The sequence below is a fragment of the Phaethon lepturus genome, unplaced genomic scaffold (genome assembly GCF_000687285.1).
Source record: "Phaethon lepturus isolate BGI_N335 unplaced genomic scaffold, ASM68728v1 scaffold44967, whole genome shotgun sequence".
Lineage (NCBI taxonomy): Eukaryota > Metazoa > Chordata > Aves > Phaethontiformes > Phaethontidae > Phaethon > Phaethon lepturus.
This window is the reverse complement of record NW_010554884.1, coordinates 2,418-16,661: the sequence shown is the minus strand read 5'-3', so window position 1 is coordinate 16,661 and position 14,244 is coordinate 2,418. Positions and strand designations below refer to the sequence as shown.

Here is a 14,244-nt window from a genome sequence, read left to right as displayed (position 1 = left end):
CGTGAGCAAGCGGCTGGGCCTGCTCGGGGCTCAAACCGGGATGTAAGTGTCTACCGAACCGTTCCACAAAGGTTGAGTCGCCTTCGCCGGAGGCGTTGGGGGCCTCACGGCGCCCCGGCCTCAGCTCCGCAGGCGTCCCTTCGCGGGCGGGAAGGAGGGAACGTTGCGAGGGAGAAGGCCCCTGCACCAAACCTGGAGTCCGGGCGTTGGGCCCGCAGTCCTCTCGAGCGCCCTCCGGAAGGCTCATCCTCCCTCGGAAACAGCGGGTCAGGGAAGCGCCCGTGTGTGTCTGTGCGGCGCATCATTCTCTCTAGCTTGCGTCGGGGCGGGAGTTTTGGGTGCTTGTACTCAAGATGCCTGCGTGTCTGGTTATTTCGCTTTCAGGCAACTTCTCGGTTTTGTTTTCATCTCGGGGGGGGGCGGGGGGAGAGGAAAAGTAGGAGGTTAAGGAGGAATCTGTAAAATGCTGAAGCACGTCACTGCTGTGCTTCAGGTGCTCAGATTTATTGCCAAAGCTGTGCCAGGCGCTAGAGGAGCACAGAGAGGAAGTGGGAAAGTTGATAAAAATGTGTCGTGGGCTGCCTTCTTTTTTTATTTTTTCCTTTTTTTTTTTTTTTTTTGAGGCCTTTGGGTCAGACATATAGGTTATGCTTGGCAGTCTTTGCAGGTTACTTTGGCAATGAGTGAAAGCATATCTGCGTGAACGAAACTTGTGTTAAATGTCTTCTGTAGTTGTTTTCCAGTAACTGGCTTGCTTTTCTGTCTGTGTAAAAAAAACTTAGTAGAGCAGAATATAGTCTTAAAACACGATTTATAAAGCATAAAAGCTATAGAGCATTCAGGCTCAATGCAAAGTTGAGAAGGTTTTTCATGGGCTTTTTTACATTATATTTCCTGTCAATGATCTTATAATAGCATAGTGTCTTCAGTGATTTGTAAGTATATGAACAATCAGATTCAATCTCCCTTCTTTGGAAGTTACTGTCTCTCTAAGAAGACTGGAGGCTTGTGATGGATGAAGCTCCCCAATAAAATCTGAATACACAAGTCACTCCTATTACAAGTAGTAGATCTGTTTGTATACAGGGTACAGATCTAAATATTTTACAGAATGCGCTCAAAAAAGCAAGGACTAGTAGGTTGCACAGGCTTTCATAGCTCAACCTTAGCTATACATTGAAAGGGGGTAAGGAAAACTTCTGTCCTCAAATAACAATACCTCCTCTCATCATGAAAAAAGTGGGGTTTTTTAGTCTTCAGGGTTTTTATACTTTTTTCTTTATTATTTGTAATCTTACGAAATGTGTTTTTAGTGTATTTGTCTTTCCTGTTATTTAAGTACCATGTGACATTCCATAACAATGTTTAGAAAAACACTGACACAGTTTTTCTTTAAAAAGTCTATTGATGTAGATGGGCAGGAACCAAATGATAACATCAAAAAAGACATTTTCCTTTTTTTGCTAGGTGTTCTCTTGTTAAACTCCCCTGAAGCTGAAGATCACACTTGTCTTTTGAGACAGTTTGGATGCCTTTAATTAGCCTCCCCTATGCATCAGAGAAACTGATCATCCTGGATCCTAAAAAATTAGGCCATGCATTTGCATACTTTATATTTTTAATTAATTTTATGTGCTTGAGGTATAGCAACAACAAAAGCAATACATTATGCCCTGTATGCATATGACTAAAATCAGGTTGAGTGATTGAAGTAGTTAAAGAAATGGATTAGAGAAACATGATTTCTGTTGAAAGTAAATCTTAACATGAGAATTTTATTTGAAAACAACCCAGAATTCCTGCAGTGGCAGAAATTATGTTTTATTGATTAGCTGCCTTGCTTTAAAACTGTTCTAGAGTATAAAATAACACATCCTACAAAGACAGGCTTGCTATTCTGACAGACTGTGGTGGTGTTAAATGTGGAAGATTGCTGAATTTAACATGGCTGTGTTCACTAGATGCCGCAAGGTGGCATAGCTCCTCATGTGCCTGAAGCAGATCTCAGAGCACAGGCAGCTAGCTCATCTACTCATGATTTATTCAGAGGAGGGTTTGATTATATCCAAATATGTGGTATTTGCAAACTCAGGATGAAACAAATACAAAATGTTCCAGATTTTCTTCGATTTTTATCTTATACAATTGAGGGAGGAATGGGAAAAGTAGAGAAATAAGTGTGAGGCAAACTTTGTACAGTACGACAGTGCAGGAATAGATTGGTATTGTGAGAGGGGAAAAGCAGAGTATGTGTTAGAGGTCTTGTATAGAAGTGGCAAGGTATGAAAAGCAGAAGAATAATGAAAAAGGAAAGAAAGAAAATTAAATCCAGTAATGGGACAGCATGGAGAATAAAGCTATGTAAGTCAAGTTAGATAAGAGACAACGAAATATACTACTTAATAGCTATATGTTTTCAGCTGATGTTCATTAATAGGTAGTGCCAGTCACACAATACCAAATTAAAATAGTTGTCCTGGTTTTGACAGTAGTAAAAATATATACAGTAGTGTGTTTCTGCAATTGCAGTGTTATAAATGTCTCAGAGTGTTTATTGGAAGTGACCTCTGGAAGTTACCAATGCTGATTCCCTGCTCAGAGGGGGACTTCCACCTGTATGGGATTAAATCAGTAAGACAGTATGCTGGCTGGATGTTGAAAGTCTCCAAGAATGGAGATTCTGCAACCTCTGAGTAACCAGTACCCTCTGTCATTTTTTTCCTGAAGTCCAACTTGAATTTCCCAAGCCAGAATTTGTGGCTGTTATATCATCTTGGAATACTAAGGAGAATTTAACTTCTGTCATCATTGTAAATATTCCTCAAGTATCTTTAATCTACTTCTATGTGAACAGAAGCATTTTAATGTGAATCCTACTACTTCACATCAGGAAGTAATTCCCTTGAGAAGTGTGTTTTTTTCTTTGTTTTTAAGTAAAGCTTAGATTGTGCATATATAAGGGACACGTGAGACCTGAAAATGTTCTTTGGTTTTGTTTTCCTCCAAGTGAGTTTGGTTTTTTTTATGTTCCGGCTATTAGCAATGAAAATGTACAGTCCAAAGACAATATTTAGTAATAAACCATCTGTGAACTGGAGTCACTACACACTTAGAAGGCTTGATTGCAAGTGTTCTTGGCTCATGAAAGTAAAACTGATAACGACTAAATATTTGTTTTCCAAACCTAATGCTCATGTCACACTTCATGTTATATTCTGAAAATATTTTATTTTGTTTGATCTTCACAGCAAAAATCTTCATGCTGACAACCAAGCAGCTGAAACAATGGGAGTGACTAACCTGTGGCAAATCCTTGAGCCTGTGAGACAGCCTGTCAACTTGAGCAGTCTCAAAGGAAAAACGCTTGCTGTTGATTTAAGTCTGTGGGTTTGTGAAGCACAGACCGTTAAAAAGATGATTGGAGTAGTTACCAAGCCACATCTGAGGTATGGTATCCATATAAATTGTTGTAGCCAAAAGTCTTGGAGCTGTATAGTTTAGGTACGATACTTACTCGAAATTTAAGACTACCTCCAAAATTCATATGACTGTGTTGTTTAGCTTCTGTTGTTATCACTTGTGCTACATGCGTAAAGGGTTTGAAGTGAAGACTCCATCGTACTCTCTGAATTCAGCTTAGTGGTTGGGTGCAAATAGAAGTTCTTGGGCCCAGCCTGCTTTGTCTCGAGGCCTCAATGGTAGATGAGATGGATGTCAGCAGAACCATGTTTGTCTTACTGTGGTATAGCACTGTGTGATATACAGATTATCGAGGAACACGAACCAGTGTGCTAATTCCTATATATTTCTGAGTCTGTGTAATGGAAGATAGTGTGAGAGTTTCAGCTGTTTATCACAGCAGTTTGGATGCTAGTCAATTCAGAGCACACTGAGTTATTAACTGCTGTTAGACGTTCCTGTGGCTTCTGTTGAGTCCAGCTGATATGAAATATCAGCATCTTCCGAGAATAATTTCTTAAAATGTTATGCTTATGACCTCAAATGGATAATTAACTAAAACTTGAAGCATGACCAAAGTCATTACTTCCGTATAGTAGGATGTCCTGTATGCAGTGGAATGGCAGCATCAGTCCAGATCGCTTACGCAGTCTTTCCAAAGCAAGACAAAAGCAAGACAAAAGAATGAACAGATTTCTAACAAAAAGAAAAATGTTTCCAGGCAGTTGCAAATTAAATTGTTTTGCTAAGTGAAACTTGTTGTAAGTGATTTTTGTATGATTTGTGAAAATAGAGCTAACTTCAGAAGATCAGCTCATACTTTTTTACCAAGAGTAAATGTACAAAATTAAATCTAGAGTAATGGTCTTCCCATGTCAATTGAAGAGGTAGAAAAGCTTGGTCTAATCTTTTTGAAAGATTGATCCTGGAATTACTGGAAAAAGCATATGCTGTCTTGTATTACTGTTCTTAATTTTACTATTATAGATCAAGCAGTTATTACTGCTCCCTTGCAAAATTCTACCCATCAGTGATGCTGGTTTGCATATGAAATAAATTGGCATGGTATTGGTATCATAAGTCTGTCTAATACTACAGCATTCAATCACTTCAGAGTCTGATGTACCTGTATTGATAGATTTGGGATAAAAATTTGATATAAAATAATCAATGTGGATAGGTATTTGGAAGTAAGACTTTAGATATTGAATGTTTTTTTATTAAGCCTTTTAAATTTGCTTATGTTTTTACAAATAAAAAAGATGTTTCTTGTTCTTACGTGATATTTTCTTGGTAATTTTGTAAAGCTGTTACAAGTTCATAGTAAAGCAGGGATGTAGATAAAAAGTTTGTTAGCTTGGGGGTGAGGGAATAATAAAAGGTGGAGAGAGAAAGCTAAGATTATTCCTCGGGTAGGCTGAGGGATTTAAGGAAAACCTGAAGAAATTGGGGTTCGCTAATTCTGCAGCTTATGGAACACCTTGCTTTATTGCAGAAACCTATTTTTTCGGTTCTCTTTCTTAACATCAATGGGAATTAAACTAGTGTTTGTCATGGAAGGAGAGGCCCCCAAGTTGAAAGCAGACACCATGAGTAAGAGGAACGAGATGCGCTATGGACCTTCAAAGAAAGCTGGAGCTGCAAGAACAGGGAGATCTTTATTTAAAGCCATTTTAAAAGAGGTGAGGAATTGAGGGCTGTATTTCAGTAATTTTAATGTGATAGAAAGAAATCTTAACCAAATTAAATACAAGAACTTCAAATAATTAATAGTTTTCTACACAACAAAGTTCAACAGTATTTTGAGTTTTGAGGGAACATGTGCCTTTGAAATTGGGCATTACAGCATGTGTTAACTGTTGTTGTAGAAGAGGAACGATGTCGGTTGGAATATTTTTTGTGTTTGTTGTGTTCCTGTGCATGTTATGCTGTAGTGCGCCACAGTGTTTATTACAGAAATTCAACTTCCTTGTGCTTTAATAATGTTAATATTGATACTTTTTTTTTCCTAGATTGAAAACAGGAATGTGTTGTGTATCTGTGTAAGCTAAGCTAGTGTGTTTTTGAAGGGGTACACAGAACTGTTTTGTAACCTATATCTATGACTTGGCAAACTAACTGTGTAGCTAAAGAGGATACACTTGTTGGAAACCTACTGGGTTAGGCTAAAAGGAAGTTTGTATAGTCATCTTGGTATAAATGGTTGAGGCAACTCTGGCCGCAATGACCTCCTTTTCAGTAATTTTGTTTTTCGTTCATTGTTGCAGATATTTAACCATTTTTGGCTGTTCAGAATTTTATGAAATAGCATTTATAGATGCTCATGGCTTCAGTAGGTTGAATGTATAAATTCATGTTTTATTCTTAGATTCTAAGATAAATTCTTTTCTCTGAAATTTGTAAGAAGTATATATATGAATATGTATCAGTGTGCCTTATACAATGGTCCAGTCTTACTAAGCCAACAGTACTGTTCTTTGATGCTTGATGTTCTCAGGGAGTCTGGTGTCTGTTGAAAGATTATCTGTCCTAGCCCAGTATTACTACTTGAGTAAACAGTGTTGCTTTACAAAGATAAATATTGCTTTGTTACTATTCTTTTGAAAACATCCTAAATAACTATTTAAAGTGTAAAGACTTTTGTGAAGGAGTAACCATTAATCATGTTGTCCTCAAATCCTGTAACTAATACTTTGCTTTTAGTTGGATATTTCTTTTAAGTGTTGCAGTAAACTATATTTCTCCTAAAGCAGTGCTTGTATTAATGTAGTGTTCTATAGGCAGTGTAACAGTAGCAGTTTTTGTACACATTTGTGTCTGAGAAAATATAAGCTAATAAGTGGATCTAATTCAGTGTTCAGTCACTCTTTCATTTTGGATTCCTTTGTTTAGTGTCTCGAACTACTGGAGTGTTTAGGTGTCCCTTGGGTTCAAGCAGCCGGGGAAGCAGAGGCAATGTGTGCCTACCTAAATGCAAAAGGACATGTTGATGGCTGCATTACCAATGATGGAGATGTCTTCTTATATGGAGCTCAAACAGTTTATAGGAACTTTGCCATGAATGCTAAGGTAATGTACCTCATCCCGTTCTCACCCTGTCTTTAGGCTCTTCCCAGACATTTAAATAGAAGGAAGGGACCTGAAACAATTGCTTGGATATTATTGCACTTACCCTCTCATAGTTGGTTTTGTTTAAAATAGTACTTTTAAGACAGGAATGTTTTGTTTGATTCACTGGCAATACATGTATTAGATGTGAGAGCAAAACAACTGAATTGAAGAACACTTATGGTCTGTGTAGTGTCCTGTGATGTTTAATACAAAGCTAAATAGCAAACTCCCCATCTCATGCCTTCCCTCCTCTGTGGTGGAAAATTTGAGTGAAATAATTGCTTCCTATAAATTTATTGTTTAGGGCATATGGGAGTGGGCAGCCTTCTGGGTCTAACAACAGTATTCGCACACTTGCATCGTGCAGGTTTGTTTTATTAGGAATATACTTAGAATTAATGCTGTTAGTCTCCGATTGAACCAGAATAGGGTGAGGTTTGTAGATCTGTATAATGATCAATTGTTGTCATCATTCAAAAAAACAAATCTATTTATGACCTTGACCTAGGAATGTAATTTTTCAGAACTGGCAAAAGGCAACCCCAAAGTTCCATAACCTATACTTTCTGTATAAATCAGAGAAAGGAATGCATGTGTTATGTCTGAATCTAACACAAAAGTGGAAGAAAAATTATACTGGGGTTGGAATTTTAAATAATGTTCATCTGAAAGACATTGAGAAAATATTTCAGTAATAGGAGAAAATTGACAGAATAGGAAAAAAACCACTATGAACAATTAACTTTTTTTAAAAAATAATTACAGTTGATTAAAGGTGATTTGCCATGGCACAGTGTTTGGGTTTTGTCTTGACTTGGTTCTTCTCTTTCATTTAGCTTCCTTGTCATTTATCACCAAAAATGAAAGTGGCCTCAGTCTTTCAGGTGTACTTTCTTACATATCTAAGTCAACATAAAAAAATAATTTATATAGGTCTGTGTCTGTCAGGGGTATATGTTCCAGACAACTAGATTATTTTGGGTTGTTGGCTTGTGTGGTTTTTGGTTTATTTTGGCGAGGGGGTGGGGGAAGGGAGGGCAGTCTCCTGTGTCTTAATTCATGTTAATCTTGATTTTATGTTGGTGTGTTTGAGTCCCTCTAACCTTCAAAGCTTTAGGTGTTCCTTTTAGCTCATGTCTAATATGCTAGGTAATATCTTAATTATTTTTTTCTTTTCTTTTTACTCAAGTAGCACATTAAAATGTTTACATGGATTTTAAAAACTGCAGTTCCTAAAATGACTTGCACAGCCACTAGTACTAGATAATATTCGTTTTGCATACTTTTTCTATAGGTAGTAAACAACTAAAACACCCCTTGGCTTATTTTAGTTTCTTTCAACAGATGATGCCCATACTTGCAATTTGAAATTCCAGAACTGTAATTATTCATATGGTGTCCATGCATTACATTATAAATTTTAATTGCTGCTTTATTTTTTTTTGCTCTCGGATACCTCTTATGGGATAGACCCATTTCCTGCAGATGTGGGTGAATAGGGATGGATAAGCAATCACAACGGAATGTGACTGAGGGCTGTTCCTTCCCTGATGTTACAGAAATAACATGTGCAGTAAATTTCTCTTGCAGGATCCACTTCTTGACTGTTACACAATGTCCTCTGTTAAGGAGAAGCTTGGTTGTGACAGAGAGTCTTTGATTGGGCTAGCTGTTCTTCTGGGTTGTGATTATCTTCCGAAAGTAAGCAATATAATTTTTTTTTTTTTATTTGGTACTAACAGTTTATTGTTTTTCAAGACAATGTACCAAGGGAGACTTGTGCATACTGACGAAACTGTATGCAATGTATGATTACTGAGATCTAGTTGAAGAAGATGCTTAGTAAGTTACTGTACATTTTATGTTTGAACACTTAAAGATAATCAAAATGGTTCATGAACATAATCTTTCAAAACTGTCTTCACCTCCATTATATAAAAGTCTGGAATAATACACAAAAGTTTAGATGTTATGTTGAGCAAATGTGAGAACTGAGTTGTTTGCCAGGATACTTTGAACCCATTCAAAATAAATGTAAAATACATCCTTGGCTGCGTAGTTGTGGAAAATGAGAAAAAACAACTTTGTCTATGCTATTTGGAATAGCTAGTACTGGTAGGTTTGAACTTTAGTTATTAGTAACACCAGTTCTGGATGCAGTTTGGATATATCCACTTTTATTTCTATCATTTGTAAATATATGATTTATGAAGAAGTAGGAGTCACCTGTTTGAAAGCTTGTCTAACGGATGAAGTGAGAGGGATCTCACTTGTTACTACTTTACTTCTCTTTTTTTTTTTTTCTTCTTTCTGTAAGCACTTGAATTTTTTTTGAGGCTTTGAACAGAAGCTGTTGCAATGGGCATTTGAAAAACAAATGAAGTGGGATGAAACTTCTTTTCCATACAGTTCATCATACAGTGACTTCAGGCAATGGTTACTCCCATTCAGGCTTGCAGTGGGTATCTAGTTATTCTTAAATCATTGTGTCCCAATTTGATAAAACTGACTTTTTAAACAACTAATACTGCTGAAAGAGGAAATAGCTCTAATTTTTTTTTTTCCTGAAAGACTTGTTTCCATTATAGGAATCTTTAAATAGTTTATTATTATTATTAGCAGCAGTAGTAGTAGTAGTACAAAATGTATAAAGAGAGGAGTAAAAAAACCCGTGGCTAATCAGTGGTTATTGTTACGGAACTAGCAGCTGCCAGAATGCCAGGTTCCTGCATAGACCTAAACTGACACAATTGTGTAATGACAGATAGGTCTTTTGAGCTACTGCAGCCCAGCAAAGTGGATAAAGATAGGAACTTCTAAGGAAAGCTGAATTACAGGAGTGCATTGGGAATGGGGATTGGCAGAATAGAAAAATGAGAATACCACTCTATAACTGCACTTACTTTGTTGAATATATATCAAAATGATGCTTTCCTTGCAGAAGCTGAGTATCTGACTCCATGCCTGAGTGTCTGGCTGCAGTCCAATGAGGACTTCTAGTTGGTTTTGAATGTACATTTATTTCATATGGTTGCTTATATTCAGTTCAGCCATTACAGCTGAATAAAAATAAGCTATAGTTTTATTTGTAACAATACTACAGAAAGCACATTCAATACAATCTTTATATTTAATTGCATTGATTCTTGGCAAAATAGAGTAAGGATTGAAAGAGGAATTGGAAAAGCAGTATGTGCCTTTTGAAACAGAATAGTTTGGGTTCAAGGGACCTTTAGAGGACATCTAATCCAATCCTCCTGCAGTGAGCAGGGACATCTTCAACTAGATCAGGTTGCTCAGAGCTCCATCCAACCTGACCTGGAATGTTTCCAGGCATGGGGCATGTACCCATTCGGGCAACCTGTGCCAGTGTTTCACCAACCTCATTGGGAAAAATTTCTTCCTTGTATCTAGACTAAATCTGCCCTCTTTTAGTTCAAAACCATTACCCCTTGTCCTGTCACTACAGGCCCTGCTAAAAAGTCTGTCCCTATCTTTCTTATCAGCCCCCTTGAAGTACTGGAAGGATCCAATAAAGTCTCCCCAGAGCTTTCTCTTCTCAGGCTGAACAACCCCAACTCCTCAGCCTGTCCTCACAGGAGAGGTGTTCCATCCCTCTGATCATTTTTGGTCGCCCTCCTCTGGTTGATTTGAATCAACTGACTTTCACTCTTCAGTATGTCTAGGGATTACTACAAAGTTATGGATTTCAGTCCTTAAGCTAGGTTCCAGAAAAGGAACCTCTAAGGTCAGGTTGGGCTCTCAGCAATGTTCTGTAGTTGAAGATGTCCCTGCTCATTGCAGGGGAGTTGGACTAAATGACCTTTAAAGCAAACTATTCTGTGATTCTGTGAAAAAATTTGCTGTTCCTATCATTATCCATAGTGGTAGTCCCTTTTCCTATGAAGGGCATGCATACTACAGCTGTAATAATGGAGTAAATATCAAAATCAAGCAATTACTGAAAGGGAGGGGAGGAATTCTTTGGGTTTGTGGTTTTATTGGGGGTTTTAATTATTTTTCAGAAAATGCTCTTGCACTTTGTCACCTCTCAGTATTGATTTTGCATAAGTGCTTGAGGTCTTCAAATATTAGAAGATGTTTCTGTTGCTGTAAAGCACCTCTTTCCTGAGAGTGAAAGCTTTTTGCTGGGTTTCTTCTACGTTTTAAGTTCCAGCCTTTTGACTCTAAAATCCAAAAGATCTGTCTTTATCTTGTCTTTCCAAGAAATTCTGAAAAGTTTCAGCCCTCTGTCAGTTAGCTGGCAAGAATGTTACCAGTATTTTATATTGTTGTCCTGTTGCAGATAGCAAGAAGGAAAGCAAAACAAACCAACCCTTTTTTTCCCATTGTTTTCTGTTACCTTCTTTCTGTACCTTGTTTTATCTGAGCCACTACTGAATGTAAGAACATTTTATGCAGCTTGTGTGTTATACTGGTAGTACAGCTGTAATCTGTCACCTTCTCTGACTTTAGAACTTGGTCAAAAATTATGTTTCTCAATTTATTATCAACATCTGGGGTCATTTTTGTCAGTTCTCTACATAATGTTTTGAAGGCAGTTTTTATGAAACTCTGAATACATTCTGTTTGTCATTAAATAATGTTTCATATTTCTTTCTCTATAGGGCGTGCCAGGAGTTGGGAAAGAACAAGCTTTAAAGTTAATTGAGGCTTTACGAGGTCAAAACTTATTGCAAAGGTAAAGTAAAAATTTCTGTTGTATGCTGAAGTTGATTTTATTCAGAAACTTGCTGGTATGTACTTCAGCCCCAAGACGGTGTTTATAGTACTTCAATTTGGGGGGAGGGGAGGAAGACATTACCACATTTCTTACTTTATATTTGCTAAATTAATTACATGTTTTGCTAGGCAAGTTTCTTAACTGTTTTAAACATTAGCTGGCTCCTAGCTCTTGAGCTAGTAGATGTATTTTGATATATTGGAAAAGAGGTCATAGGGACTGATGAGAGACTTTTGCTGATTTTTTTTTTTTTTCTTTCTTTTTTTTCTTTATTGGGTTGTGGATCGGGACATGAAGTACCAAATGCTTTCTGTGCTTGTTATCATAATGTATGTGTCAATACTAGAAATACAACAATCATAATGTACTTTAAAAAATCTATTTCATAAATTAGAAAACTGTTTCTCAGGTAGATGCCTGAAAAGTAGAAAGGGAGTATTTTTCAGTGTTTTATTTTAAGTATGAAAGTTAAAAATGTTTCGTAAACCTTTTAATATCATCTTTTTAGGTTTGAGCAATGGAAAGAACAATTTCAGTGTGATGATAATAATCCACCTTTGGTTATTAAGAGGGTAACTCACTGTTCTGAGTGCCATCATCCAGGTCAGTATGAAAAGCACTGAATTTTATTTTTAGCTTAATCATTTGTTTATTCTTTGTTCTGGGGGTGGGAGGTGGTGGGGTTTTTGTTTGGGTTTTGGGTTTTTTTATGACTAGCATTAAAAACTACTTTTCTTATAATTCACTTTCTGGGCTATCTTCATATTTTCAATATTGTGTATATATATCTTTTATGTAAGTATTTTTGAGGCTGGGGACTACGTTTCTTCAAATGTGAATGTAGTTGATAGTAAAGGGAATGTTATCACAATGCTGTCATGTCATCCCAGATGTTTGCCTTTTTAATACTATCAGTGACAAAAGTATGCTGTACTGACAAGCAGCTATTTCTTTAGTTGCCTGAATTAGTCTTGCATCCAGAGGACTGAATCCACTCACATTGCTGGGTTTTGCTGCAGTGTTTTCTTAAAAAGTAATTAGTCTTAAGGAACCTCATTTTGGTAGCATCTTTGATCAGTGAATTCATTCAAACCCATCACTTGGAGAAAGAAAAGCTTGTATACAAGTAACACATTTGAAACATTTGCCAGGTTGTCACGGACTACTTCTGTAGTTCTTAGGTAATAAAGTTTTTGGCATAAGATCTGAAACTCTTGGGGAAAACGTCTTCCAGAAAAATGAAAGCTTGCTTCTTTTTTTCAGTTTTCACTGTAGTTACAACTAATGCACTGAGATCTACTTACAGCTACTATTCATGTCAGATTCATATGTGTTCTGAGCTTTGTAATTGTATTATTAGCTTTGTATATTTGGAGATTTTGGAAACCTCTATTCTCCTTACTCTTTCTTGCATCTGCTTCTATAGGATCTTACAAGGAACATGAACACAGTGGATGTAAATTCTGTGAAAGCACTAGATACTGCAAACCCAGTGACTCCAAATGCTGCTGCCCTTGTGAATGGCATCAGTTAGAGCGAGTGAAGCAAGCAAGTGCAGTGGAGGACAATATCAGAAAGTAGGAATGTCTTGAAAATTGAACTGCTTTTCCCTGTGTTCATGTGCAGGGTGAGCGTTTAAATTCTGCATTTTTCCCATTTATATTCAGTTCCTAACACATTTGTTTTACCTGCAGAAAAGCTAACAATTGTGAGGGCTTTCCATTCTCTGAGGTAACAAACAAGCCTATTTAAAGATTAATTTTTTTACTCAGTTAATTGAGATTTCAGTTTTATACCCTCTCAAAATGCTTCTTTTCTGTTTTATCTCAAGGTTATCCAAGAATTTCTTGTAAACAAGAATAAATTAGTCAAGATAAAGGAATGCCAAAGGCCGAATTTATTGTCCTTTCAGGTATATAGCAAAATACTGGATATTCAGCTCTGTAATTTTTTTGTTTATTAGTAAGGAAGGCATCTGTGATAATTTTGATCTTCATTGGTAATTTTACTGGAAATAAGAATTAAAGAAACTTGCTGCAACTTCTTTATACACCTCATTTTTGAAAGCCTAAAATTGAAGACTTAAAAAAAAATCAGTTGATATAAATAGGTATGTAGAAAAGTGGAAGGAAGAGAACTCGGAAAAAAGGTCACTTGCCATTGTTTTGTTTTTCACTGTCCAGTATTACTAGATTGGGTTGCTGAGAGCTGCATTATCTATATATTGTATATAAAGTACTATATGGTTATATGACATAATATATGCTTCAGGGATGTTATCTTTTTTGTTTTCATACACCTTTCATATAGGTATTAACAGATACAGCTCTTGTTTTTACTCGTACTTATTTCAACATCGTACAGACACAATATGTATGTGGTAACTTTGGGTATTATAGCAAATGATTATTGTGGACTATTTTTTTTAACTCTAAACTTTCTTTTCAATATTTTTTTGTATCAACATAACTAGCTTCTCTATAGAACAAGCAGAAGTAGCTTTTATTATGAATGTTGCATGTTTTCACAAAAACAGATAGCAGGCTTGTATTTAGCACAATACTGTGAGTTTTCAAGTTCAGAGACCCTTTAATTTGAAGTGCACAAAGCTCAGAAGTGGTCTAGCTTAATCCTCTGTCCATAGAAGAGAGGATAAATATCCTGTGAAGCTTTTTTTTGGGGGGGGTGGGTAATATATGCATGTTAGCATTGTTTTCTAAGAATGATTTCTTTGTTGCTGCTGGTTTTTTTATTGGTGAAAGCAGATCTTTTACAATGTTTCATTTTCTGGGATTGATGACAGTGTGAGAATTATCTATAGCATAATAGACTGCTGTTAAGCAATGAAAATCCGTGTTCATCCTTCTCTCACATGCAAAACCCGTAGATTTCACAGCTCCTTGCATAGCTGATTTAAAGCTGATAAGGTG

General features: G+C 36.6%; 1 protein-coding gene across 1 annotated transcript in view; it reads left to right on the top strand.

The window, feature by feature from the left end:
- Positions 1 to 3,285: 3,285 nt before the first annotated feature.
- The window catches only part of LOC104624580 (flap endonuclease GEN homolog 1-like), a gene marked incomplete at its 3' end in the record, with an annotated part of 13,171 nt that continues 2,212 nt past the window's right edge, over positions 3,286 to 14,244 (top strand). The window contains exons 1-9 of the mRNA XM_010291983.1: positions 3,286 to 3,446; positions 4,955 to 5,141; positions 6,352 to 6,528; positions 8,161 to 8,271; positions 11,199 to 11,272; positions 11,823 to 11,917; positions 12,741 to 12,891; positions 13,009 to 13,045; positions 13,146 to 13,226. Of these exons, the coding sequence (XP_010290285.1) occupies positions 3,286 to 3,446; positions 4,955 to 5,141; positions 6,352 to 6,528; positions 8,161 to 8,271; positions 11,199 to 11,272; positions 11,823 to 11,917; positions 12,741 to 12,891; positions 13,009 to 13,045; positions 13,146 to 13,226 (1,074 nt within the window). The remainder of the gene's footprint in view (positions 3,447 to 4,954; positions 5,142 to 6,351; positions 6,529 to 8,160; positions 8,272 to 11,198; positions 11,273 to 11,822; positions 11,918 to 12,740; positions 12,892 to 13,008; positions 13,046 to 13,145; positions 13,227 to 14,244) is intronic.